The sequence below is a fragment of the Myotis lucifugus genome, unplaced genomic scaffold (assembly GCF_000147115.1).
Source record: "Myotis lucifugus unplaced genomic scaffold, Myoluc2.0 scaffold_12, whole genome shotgun sequence".
Lineage (NCBI taxonomy): Eukaryota > Metazoa > Chordata > Mammalia > Chiroptera > Vespertilionidae > Myotis > Myotis lucifugus.
Genome location: NW_005871060.1, coordinates 7,987,005 through 8,000,036, shown reverse-complemented (window position 1 = coordinate 8,000,036; position 13,032 = coordinate 7,987,005). Strand labels below are relative to the sequence as shown.

The window sequence follows — 13,032 nt, the reverse complement described above, 5'->3', positions numbered from 1 at the left end:
GCAATCTGAGCTGAAATACCACCTATTTTTCCACAGCACACAATTCAGAGCAATGAGATTTGACTGATTATCTATGAACTGATTTGACAAATAAAAAGAAGTCCCTGACATCTGTTATCTCATAAATCTCTGTTGCTAACTGATGGTTAGTGCATCCTATTCTCTCTCTCCAGCTGGGTGTTAGATCTTATTAACAGAATGACAGAGACCTCTGCATCTCCAAGTTCCACTATTATGTCTTACACATGGTGGTGTACATTGAGATTTTAATTTGAACATTCCTATAGGTGTATTACTGTGCCCATAAATATGCCAAATAAAAATATTAATATCTAATAGAATGAGCAGCGATTATATTTTATTCTTAAAGGGAAGCACATCACTTCATGCTGCATGTTTTCCTTAAGATCCATCTGACAGGTGGTTTGTATGAATGCACCAGGAAGTTAAAGGAAAGATATTCCACATGGGATTTAACTGACTCAATTATGGATAAGGAGATCCATGTCCATAGGTGGACAATGTTTTACGGGGAAGATTGCTAATGATTTTTCCAAGTGAAATATCCCAAATAATTCAACTCTATAAAAACATGTGAACTTAACACATGGAAGATAGGTGGGTATACAGTAAAATCTTTTTGACCAGAAAAAAGTTAGGTAATAAAATAATCAGGTAGTTAGTTTGGACTAAGTGTGATGAAATAGATTAGAAATGAAAGGAACTAGATAGGGCCAAACTTCAGCCGAAAGAAAGCTGCATAACTGCTTTTTTTCTGCTTACCCCATGTTGCTGCTTAGGATAACATACCTCCTTTACAGTTCCCAATACCTACATCAGCTCTACACCAAGGCTCACATTTGATTTTTCAGAGCAGGGAGGGAGGGAAGAAGGAAACTACTCTTATGTGCCAAGAATTTTGTCACATATAATCTACAACTGTATTCAGTACTCTAGAAAGACAGGATGACTGTTACAGGTAGAGAAAAGATTAGCACACAATACCTGCTTGTCAAACACTAGTTCCTGCAAAGGCTTGAGGGTGTGGTAATACCAGTGGTTAGCTGGGGACAAGGCATGAGTCACTTGCCAATCATATCAGGAACCAAACCCTTTCTTGGGAAAGGTGGCTAGATCTCACCAGGGCTATGTTTACAACTGCATTCCAGTCACCGACATGCTTGGTAGAAAAGTATTTATGCAGGAACCAAAAAGAAAAGTTAATCCTGGTATAGATATCATCTGCCGCTTCTCCCCACAAACAGGACAGTATAGGATACATTTAGTAGTCCCTAAAGCAATGTCCTGGTTACAGAAATAAAACACATTTTCTTCTACTGCAGCCCTAAAATGCCCGGAAGGCGTATGGCCCAATTGCAGGGTAAAATTGAGCCACTGTGCCCAGATGGAGGGGAAAGGATAGGGACAATTCTTTCTGTATACCTACTTATAAAGACATAAAGATGTAAAGTGGATAGAATTTCTTTAAGATCAGAAATTATTTAGCTATTGGGATGGAGGAAACTTTACATAAGGGATCTATTAAAACTAGATTTAAAATGAATTTTAAGAATGTAAGTACTGGATAGGATCAAGGTTTGAGCTTTCATTTTTCCTCTGCCACTCCTTATGCCCCGCCTCCAGCCTCCCAGGGCTGGAGCAGCCCAAACACGGGCACACTGGAAGTGAAAGAATGTAATCTATTTCATTCAGCATTTTAATGTTTTACCTCTCCTAACTTTTCAACTGGCAAAAGTTCATATATTTTAGAGTGAATTATGATTGTGAGACGTTTTGAGCTATGTACAACAGATGCCCACTGTTCTAAGTAAAACATTCTAGTTGTGAGGGAGTAAGCACCCAAAAATTAAAAGATAACGAAAAGCAAAGAAGGAAGGAGAGAAGCAGCATGGTGTAGTACAGGGGTGGGCAAACTTTTTGACTCGAGGGCCACAATGGGTTCTTAAACTGGACCGGAGGGCCGGAACAAAAGCATGGATGGAGTGTTTGTGTGAACTAATATAAATTCAAAGTAAACATCATTACATAAAAGGGTACGGTCTTTTTTTTTTTTTTTTTTTAGTTTTATTCATTTCAAGGGCCGTGTTTGCCCACGGCTGGTAGTATCAAATAAAAGGGCTTCAGAGCTAAAGGGCTATTGGTTTGAGTCTTTAGTGCTACACTATACTAGTAGGTGAAAAGAAAGCTACCAACCTTTTAGGGTTGAGGGGAGGGTTAAGAGCCCCACAGGCAATCACTCAAAGCTAGCTAACTACCAAAGAAATGGACAAAGAATAGATTAGAAAACTAAGAAGATCCCTGAATAACGGAGAACAGAACAATTCTTTTCCCCTGAACTTCACTGAACCGGAAGAAGGTGAGGTGTCCCACACACTTTGTATTTGGATGCCCGCTGTAAAGCAAACACTGCTTTTCCCCAAGTTCCCCACCAGCTCACTGGGCAGGCAGACAGCATCTCATATTCTCAAAAGGTTACTAAACTATTTCATCAAATGAACTTAAAATGGAGCCGTAAAAAGCAAAATTTTCAGCATTAAAAATAGAATTTAAAAAAGAAAAAGTAATAACTAGTAACTATGGCCTGTTATGTATGGAATTCGTTACTCTCAACTAATATAAGAGATTTATAATAATGCAAGCATTTATTTTAAAAGGAAAGAAAAGTAGTTAAATACCTGGGGGAAAATTAAAGGTTTAAAATCTAGGCAAAGACAAACTATTTCTGGGGAAGCTGAAACTCAATATATAACATACAAATCATACCAAGGTTAGATTTGCACAGCAACCCCAAAGTACAAATATGGACCTATTAGTAAGGTAGTTAAAAAAAATAAAGTAGACTTTTTTCCATATGACATCTGTGGTGGAACCGCTGCAAAGATGCAAATTTTCGTGAAAACCCATATGGAGAAGACCATCACTCTCAAGGTTAAACCCTGGGATAAATAGAAAATGTAAAGGCCAAGGTCCAGGATAAGGAATTCCTTCTCATCAGGAGACTGATCTTTGCTGGCAAACAACTGGAAGTGGACGTATTTGGTCTGCCTACAACATTCCAAAGGAGTCCACTATTTTCCATGGCGGTGGTAAGAAAAGGAAGAATTCTTACACTACTCCCAAGAATGAGCATGAGAGAAAGAAGGCTAAGCTGCTGTCCTGAGCGCTGACCTATGAACCAGGAAGACACGTTCCATTCTTAGTCAGGGCATGCCCGGGCTGCAGGCTTGATCCAGAGGCAGACAATCAATAATTCTCTCTCATCATTGACGTTTCTCTCCCTCTCTCTCTCCCCCCCCCTTCCTCTCTGAAAATGTATGTGTGTGTGTGTGTGTGTGTGTGTGTTTTAAAAGGTGGATGAGAAAGGTCAAATCAGTCGCCTTCGTTGGGAGTGCCCTTCAGGAATGTGTGCTGGAGTGTTTTGGTCAGCCACGTTGACAGACATCATTGTGGCAAATGTCTGACCTATTGCTTCAACAAACCAAAAGACATCTAGTTGAATGTGGGTGAATAAAAGACATGAACTAACATTTTAATAAATATCTATAATAAATAAGGGTGGGAACATTAATTTTTTTAATCTAATACTCTCTAACTCTATTTCAGTAACCACTTGAGCATAAGACGTAATGGTTTCATTAAATCAAATACTAGATTAATCTTTCTTTAAAATTTCAACTATTCAGTCAAATCTGTGCCATTTCTACTTTATCTGAATCGAATTTTATTACTTAATTGAATTCTGTTCCTTCAGTAATGTAATGAACACACAGGTTTTTCTTACTGAACAAGGTGAGACACAAAGCAAAGATCTTCTAAACATGAACATGAACAACCACATAGTTTGTCTGCAGAGCATACTCAGTATCTTTTTCCCTGGGGCATAGAAAAATCACCTCAACAGTAATTAGATCACACAAGGAAACAAAGAACCCCCAGAAACACAGAGAGCAGTTTCTAAAACCCGAAAGGCACTCCAAGTGCAGCTCATGCTGATCTATGTTCATGCACTCCAAAAACATTTACTGAGCACTTATCTGTGCCAGATACACACTCACATCTAACAAAAATGGCACTCAGCAGCCTCCTCAGCTTCCCGTGCCCTCAGACACGGCTCTCGCTCCATGACCTCCAGATGGATTCGGTTAATGCTGCAGTGGAACTAACTGCCTCGCTTTCTAAACAGCAGAGACAGATACTGAGAACCTGAACATTTTCTTAATTAGAAAGTCTCATTTCTCAGAATTCCCATCTTAAATATGCAGAATCATTCTCTCTATACAAGCAGGTCTTCCAAAATCGCCTTCCCTTCCCACTACGCGTCCTTCTCCAGCATAGTTTTTATATTGCTACTCCAAGTTTTGAAGGCATTTGGCAACCTCATTAGTTGTTACTAAATTTCTTGTGCTCGACAATCCAGGAGGCAACATAAATCCTCTAGAAACATGTGGTGTTTGAGATTTTTCAACCTCATCTGTTTATCTTTACAATATTTCCCAGGGGGCAGCGATAGGCGAACACAATAGTCCCTGTTTTGCATGGGGCAGAGGGCGCAGAAACACAGCCCAGGCAAAATCAAGTCGCCATCCATTTAATGCATGGCTTTTAGTGATTCAAAAATAGAACCTCTGATGACTTATTTCTAGTTCATGCTCCTGCCCTTTGCTAAAGCACACTGTCTCCTTTTGATTTCCTTAATTCATGCATTCCTGAAATTTCAAAAAGAAATCTCATTAATATTAAAACAGCAGCCCACTAAAAATGAGTTTTCTTTTCCAAGAGAAGGGAAAAGGGTGTGCAAACATCCTTAATGAGTTGCTCTTCAAAACACACTAGCAACAACAGAGAAGAACCTATCGCTTTAAACAGAAGAGAGAAGACCTCTCTCCCAAACCTCCACCGCCAAAGGTTCGGTAAGAACAAGTAAACAGAAACAGCCTGTTTGCACCAGTAGGAGCAGGGAAGCACTGCCCCGGGGGACAGAGCCACTCAGGCTCCTGGTCTGGCCTACGGCGGACTCCAGCCCCCAATGCTGCCGTCCCGGACGGTCTCCTGGAGGGGACACGGTACCTCAGGAGCCGGAGTGTCCTGGGGCTCATTCTCCTCGCTGTCACTTGAGCTGCTCTCGCTCTCCGAGTCCGAGGAGCTGTCTGAGTCACTGGTGCTCTCTGACTCCGCACCACTGGAATGTGCTGAGGCCGCTGCTTCTGGAAGTGACTGCGGAGCGCTGCAAAGCAACCAAGAGATCATCTGAAGGCACCACGCAAGGTGGATCCCCCTTTCTGCTCCTGTCCTGTTTTGCCCATTTTTCTGGTACTCAAAAGAAAGGGCCTCAATATTACCTAACATTAGTAAATTACCATATCGTCCGGTTGAGAGAAAGACCTACAATGACTCAAAAAATCAACAACAACAAAAAACACCTTAAAATAGCTCATCAGATAACAATGTAAAAGAGAAGCCTGTGGAATTTTGCTTCTGAAAGTATTTCAAGCTAAACTAATTTAACGTAGACGCTTGGTGCTTTATGTCAGGGGTTGATAAACTATGGCCAGAACTGGCTGCTTGTTTTTCTAAATAAAGTTTTATTGGAACACATCCACACCCATTATTTTCTGTATTGTCTGTCTGCTTTTATACTGTAAAAGCAGAGCTGACTAGCTTTAACACAGACTGTATGGCCCACAAAGCCTAAGATATGTAGATAGATATATAAATATATAAATAGCTATCTATAGATAGATATATATCCCAAACAAGTTCATTTATGAAAGAACAGCCAATACATTAAAATCTCTCTACTGTCTAGATGAGAACTAACTGTATGATAGCCAAAGACTACTAAATATATATGGTTTTCCTATGGAAAGTGACTTCAAAAGCAAGCACGACACATTTGGGCAGAATTATGAAGTAGGCCATTGTTTATAAGTGGTTTAGGATGACCTCCAAATATCAGCTGAAGGAGAGATTAACTACTGCAAGTTTTACGAATAGGACAATAGCTCTGGGTCAATGAGAAAACACTGCGGGGCATATACAGAATTTCAAAGCATATCTTAGAACTTGCAGTTTTAATGGAATTAGCCAAAGCAATAAATCAATATTTATACTCGTGAAAGCCTCCAAATCTACCTAAAACATTAAATAATAAATTTATTAAATAAAATTATATTAATGTAGAATTTAAAAATTATAACCAATAAAACAAATGAGGTCATTTTAAAGCAAACACACTATACTATGACAATTTCCTCAGAAAAAATGTGGTTAGGTTTGTGATCATTTTCACACTGGGAGCTGGAGAGCTTAAGCCATAGAGCAGGGGGCCAGTTCACTGTCCCTCAGACCGTTGGAGGGCCGGACTATAGTTTAAAAAAAAACTATGAACAAATTCCTATGCACACTGCACATATCTTATTTTGAAGTAAAAAAACAAAACGGGGAACAAATACAATATTTGTATTTGCATGTGGCCCGCGGGCCGTAGTTTGAGGACCCCTGCCATAGAGGATCAGAATGAGATATATACTTTGTGTTATTTCTGCCTCTGATTTATCCCCACTTTGTTTTTTTCTATCTTCTTTTCCTCCTCTTTTAAGTTAGGCTAGTTTGTCATATTTTATGAGTCATTATAAGCCACTAGAAATTACTGAACAAAATGAAATATAAATAAATGAGCAGAGCTTATGACTCTGTAAGACCTGGCAAAATTATATGAGCTTCCTCCACGCTAACCATCACGTCACACATATGTGAGGAAGGTTTCTATTGCTGAGCCTGTCTCTGAATGGATGACCACATCTCAAGGGAGTAAAACAGCTACAGTGTAATTTAACTCTTCCCTGTCCGTGGAGGTCAGGTATTGGCATATTAAATTATTAAATTCAATACCAGAGGTGGTTTAGTTTCCATTTCCAAAAATTAAAGCATAATGTTTTCTAAAATATAGCCAAGTTGTTTCCAAAATGAACAGTGCCATTTTCCACCTCACTAAAATGCACTGCAGGCCATTTTAAAAAGCCACAGAAACAATTAGAAAATTCATGACTAAGAAAACAGCCACCACGGAAAATTTGGCTTTATAATTTTTGAAAATACAGCAAATCTGTCACTTTCATAGAAACACTGGGCTCTTTGGCATAACTTTTCAAATACTGGTTACATAATACTGAGGAAAGTGATTCAGGCTTATTTTAAACTCTCAAAAAATGTTTTCTCCGACACTGACGGTTTAGGTGGGGGTAGGGTTCTTTCCCTTTATAGAGTTAACCACCTCTCTAAGGCTGATTGAAGCTTCCAAAATATTACACAGGTACTTTCTTTTAGCTGTGATACTCCATCTCCTTCCCCATGAAGAAGTTATGAAAGTGCTAAGGCTGTAATGCTCCCACTCAGTAGAAAACTGCGAACACTGGGGTAGAGGGGAGAAACCCGCACACGGTACCTTGGCGGTGCAGATGTGGCAGGAGGCTTCTCCGGGGCCTAGGCATTCACAACAAGGGGGAGAAGGGGGAGGAAAAGAAAAAAGACAGGTTAGGGTAAGCAGGTCAGAAAAGTCAGACAGATGTAAAAGGACTCCAGATTACGGGATACACACAACTTACTTGCTCGCTCTCACTGTCCTCACTGTCACTGAGCTGGAGGTCATCTTCAAGCATGCTGGAAGGGGCGGGGCACAGACAGGGCGATTTACAATGACTTCAAACAACTCCTTTATCATATAAGTAGAAAATATGCTGACTGATTAAAATGGGGGTGGGATAGGTTTTATTTATTCCTCCAATACTTTATTTCATGGAAATGTAAGTTTTACAATCATAACACAAAGTAGTTCAGTCCAAGCTCCTTACTATCTCAAAATGGAATCCTTCCCAGGTCTGAGCATTAAAGGCAGAACTACCAAGAGACAGGGGTTTGTTGCCAGCCCCATATGGTTGGTAGGTAGATAAGTAGGTAGGATGGAAGTAAGGGAAGAAGAAAGAAAGGAGGGAGGGAGGGAGAGACAGGATACATTTAAATTATTTCCTTCTATATTCTCTAACAACTAGAATAAATGATCAACCATTAAATGAGTTAATAGTTAATAGTAGATTAATGAATATTTGCAGATGAATGCTTAAAACAGTGCTATAAAAAGTACTATATATGGAGCCCTGGCCAGTGTGGCTTAGTTGGTTGGAGCCTCATCCCGTGCACCAAAAGGTGGTTGGTTTGATTCCTAGCGGGGCACATACCCAGGTTGCTGGTTTGATCCCCATTCAGGATGCGTACGGGAGGCAACCAGTCAATGTGATGTTTCTCACATTGATGTCTCTCTGTCTCTCTCTCCCTCCATCTCTCTACAATCAATGAAAACAAAAACTACTTTAAAAATAACTATATCTGAATTAAATAAATGCAGAGTAAGATGTACGAAGCTATCAAGTCAACAGTCACCCAAGAGTGCCCTCATCCTACATTTTTGTCCAAAGGCCATTATTAATATTGAACTCTATTGTTCGTGCACACAAAAAGATTCTTTTTCGTTTGCCTGAACAATGATCAGTGGAAAGAGTAGTAATACAAATAATATCAGACCATGCTTAACCTTACAGCTATCATTCTGATAAACATAAAAACTCAGCTCACTTCCTCAGTTATATTAATACTCATCTCTAGGCAGTGTGGTTTATGATGAACCTACACATTGAAAGTGAACAGTTTCCAATCTGTACATTTACGCAAATCTTAACCCCTTATCTCTTCCCCTTTACCTTCTTCCATGGAGATGCCCAAATGTTGAAGGAATGAATCAGTAAAAGCTTCCTCTACTTCCTCCACCCGATTTATGAGCATGACTTTTGAGGAAATGTTATAGTGAAAAACAAAAGCAAAAAAACCCCAAGTCTGCCTGAGTATTATTTATGCTCCAAAAAGCAAATTATATTAGAGATTACAATCCTTCAGTATTTCTAAAAATACCTCTTCAATAATCTCACCAACAATTTTTATTTTGGGAATCCTTGCTATAATCACTGTATTTCCTAATGAAAACAAATGCTAAAACTTGGCTCTTTCATACTGACCACCTACATGCAACACTGTAATTCTTGCCAAGGAAGCCTTTTCACCACCAAATGTACTAACAACATCCTGTGATAAGTTTCTAAAAAACATGAAAACTGTTAACTTGTAAATAGAGATCTCAATATTTATCTAAAGGAAGCTAAATTCCTATGTTAGCCAGGCTGGGCACCACAGCCCTCAGATGTAGGACTTGGCAGTAGCAATCATAATGGTATATAAGAAAAAGTTATTCAACAGGTATATTCCTGAATGGTGGCTTGGCTAGGGTACACACAAGCAAAAATAAAAGACATATCTCTGGAATAAATGTAAGAAAAAAAACTGACAAATTATATTCAATATTAACCATCAACAACAAAACCACAGTTAATGAATCTCTTTGTTTCTTAGTCATTGGGTTTATTTTGTATAAAACTGATTTGTCTTCATTCCCTGAAACGTCAATGACCATGTAATCCAACCATGCTTCCTGCTGTGAGCAGAGGACTAAATACCCTGTCAGTTGTTTGCCTCGCTACTGAATGCCCAGCTTCCATGAATATATTCTAGAGTCAATCAGAAAGTATGTATGATACACTAAGTCAGAAAGTATATGTTATGACTTTCAGCTCTGCTTGTTGTTGAGGAATAAAAGGGACCATAAAAAAATGCTGTTCCAGACTCTGAAATTACCCCCTTCAGAGTGTTAGATAGATAATGGCAAAACAAGCCTGCAGATACAAAACTTATTCAGGACCTAAGTGTGGAGGGACAGTGACCACTGAGAGAAGATTGCTAAAGGTATCTCCACAGAAACACTCATTCAAAAAGCAATGATAAACTAGTAAGATTAAACAAGATCTATCAATTACTAGGGATTTACACATGGCATTTCATTTAATCAAAATTCAAGGGTATAATTTATCTGACATGAGAATCAGCACACATAGCATACTGTCAGCATCTGCCAACTCAGCCAAGAGTAACCACAGAATCTTCCAGAAACCACATTTACATCACCAGAGATGGGTAGCTTAACATAAGAAGCATGCTCTTAAGTAAGGGGAAGAAAAATAATTTCTAAAGTTTTGATAACAAACAGGTATTACATCTCCAGTAAGAAAAAAAGTTACTTAAAAACCATTAACTAGAAAATTAATCACAAATGCCATTGTGATTTTTAAAAAAAATCTATATAGTTGGGGGAAATGTAACCCGACAACAGGTAAAGGTTTTATTTTTTGGAGATAAGGGAAAAATTCAAAGAAATCAGCTGCTAAAGCCCCTACTTGTCCCACAATTATATCTGACGCCTAGAATATTAGCATACCATCCCATACTATACTTCACAAATTATATGTGAAAGAACTGGTCACTGAATGTGAAGAATGGCAAAATTTATTACAGCACACCTGGGTGAGCACCTTTATACCCATTAAAAAGAACCAAATCTCTTAGAACCAATTCCATTCACAACAATAAAATCTGGGTCAAGCCCCAAAGGATGTACTCAACTATAAGGTTTTCTGGGGCAGGATCAAGTCATTTGTACTTTCATAACTTCTATATCTAGAATTTGGCAGGCTGGCTATCTAAAAAGCTGGCTGCATGACTGAGTAACAGTACCACATACTGCACCTCCACTGTGATCAGGACTACAGGCACTCCCTTTACCCACAACCCTGTGGGCTGACTCTGATCCCCTCACACTCCAAGGATGAAGAACTAGCTTGGAGCTGCCACTGAAAAGGTCATGAAGCTGGTACATGCTGGAGACAGGAAGCAAAAGCGATTCCATTGGGTCCAATCCCCTGGCTCTAGCTCACGTAGATCCCAACAGCTAGAAAAACTAATGTACTGATGCAATGAAATCTAAGTTCCAGTGCCCACAGAGAGAAGAGTTCGATTTACAAGAAAAGAACTATCAAGAAAGAGAGAAAGGATTTTCCTCCCTGGCTGCTTGAAGATCAACCTCCACCATGAACAACCAAGTAACTATCCGGACCAGGAAACTCATGACCAACAGACTATTTCAGTGGAAACAAATGGTCATCAGTGTCCTTCACCCTGGGAAGGCTACAGTACCCGACAGAAATTCGGGGAAAACTGGCCAAAATGTATAAGACCACAGCAGATGTCATCTTTGTGTTTGGATTCAGAACCCGTTTTGGTGGTGGGGAGACAACTGGCATTGGCACGATTTATGATTCCTTAGATCAAACAAAGAAAAATGAACCTAAATATAGACTTGCAAGACATGACAACAGAAGGAGAGAAGATTCTTCAGGGACTTTATCTGTGGTGACTCCAGGTTTTTCATGAGGATTAATAAATTAAGAACCTTTATGAAAAAAAGGACAAATTAGTAAAATAACTATCTTGTTGGAATAAAAGAAATATGCTGTTTTTCCTTTATGAAAATCAATAAACTGTAAACCTTACATACTTTTTAAACTGGTCAAATAACTACTGCAATTTCACTTTCAACCTCTAAGACAAAGCAGTTATTTCAGAGCACACAGCACCATACGGCCCACCTTGGCACCGTTCAAAAGAGGCCAAGTGCTCAGGTAATGCACCTCTTTGAACTACCGCGTAGGCTTAACCACTACTGGTTAGGTAAACTTTTGACTTAGAGGTTACAATCTTCAAACCCCTTGCACAAACGCATTCTTCTGGCAGTTGTTCTGCAAAACTCAGACCAAGCACAGGTTCTGGCAGGCACGCTTCAGTGACTCAGTGCAATTGTTACTGTGAAGACACACCAGACAAGCCTTTATTCCCTTTCTATTCCTAAGACTGGGCTTGCCAAAGAGTTCACCGCCAATACTCTGTAACATCTCAATTCCAACCCCAAAAACTTAAAAAAACTAACTTCTTGGCTAAACGTTTCCTATGATCAGGCCCTACATTTTACTTGGGAAAGAGCAAGTGAAAGCAAGCTCAGCAATTAATAAGTTACAACCCTGGTATTAGGTGCCTGAATGGTATGTAAAGTAATGCTTTTCAGCACTGCTAATGAGCATGTAAGAATGTATAAAACTGCACAAACCTAAAACTGATTTGGGGACAGAACAAGCAATGGATTGCAGGGAGAAAGAGGTTAGGCACCAAGTAGATACATAATTCCCCAAATTTTTTAATTCAGTCAGGCTTTGATTCCTTTTTTTTTTTATAAAGGGCAGAAACAAGGACTACAAATGCTTTGTACAAGATGATGGGAGGCTACAAATTATGAAGAGGACTCCACATACAATAAATGAAAAAATAAAAAAGCAGATCTTAAGCAGTTGTGACAACATATAAGGGGAACTCTCCTAAGGGCGAGAGTAGTTGGCAGAATTCAAATTCATGGAGAGATGGTTTATGGGAGATTATGGACTAATCAGATAGCGGGGAAAGTGACTCAGCACATGATTTAATATAGTAATTCAGCTTATTATGGTTGATAAGTAAAAACTGTTGTCAGAGGTATAAGAGAGTATTCAAACTCACGGATGAAATGATGATCCTCTGAGATCAAATAAGGATGAGAAAAAGCGTAAGAGTATAAATGAGGGAAAATGTGAAGTTAATAAATAAGATTAAATCAGTAAGTATGACAAATAAGACACTAGTGCAAGGGTGGCATATGGGATGACTAGAAACAAAATCTAGAAAGATTATTGCTGAAAATCATGTTTATTAAATATGGCTCAGGTATTTAATCAAGTTTATGTATAATAATTTTCCTTCCACATTTATTCTGGGTACTTATTATATGCCAGGCCCTACTCAAGATTCCAAGCAGACAAAATCCTGCTCTTGAGGCACTTACAAGTCTAGAGCAGCGATTTTTAGCAGGTGTGCCACAAAATTTTTTTAAAACAGGTAATACCTGACTGTGTAGTCAGGGGCACTGACCTCTTGTCCCTTATATTGTCAGATTTTTTTTAAAAGGCCAACACAATAGCCAACCAGTGTGAA

At 39.0% G+C, this 13,032-nt stretch overlaps 1 protein-coding gene across 10 annotated transcripts in view; it reads right to left on the bottom strand.

Moving 5' to 3' along the window:
- The window catches only part of AFF1 (AF4/FMR2 family member 1), a 195,769-nt gene that overhangs the window by 24,501 nt on the left and 158,236 nt on the right, over nt 1-13,032 (bottom strand). For all 10 annotated transcript variants that reach the window (XM_014452055.2, XM_023750407.1, XM_023750410.1 and 7 more), the window contains 3 exons: nt 7,626-7,680; nt 7,466-7,503; nt 5,089-5,245 (listed from right to left, as the gene is read on the bottom strand). In XM_014452055.2, coding sequence (XP_014307541.1) covers nt 5,089-5,245; nt 7,466-7,503; nt 7,626-7,680 — 250 coding nt within the window. The remainder of the gene's footprint in view (nt 1-5,088; nt 5,246-7,465; nt 7,504-7,625; nt 7,681-13,032) is intronic.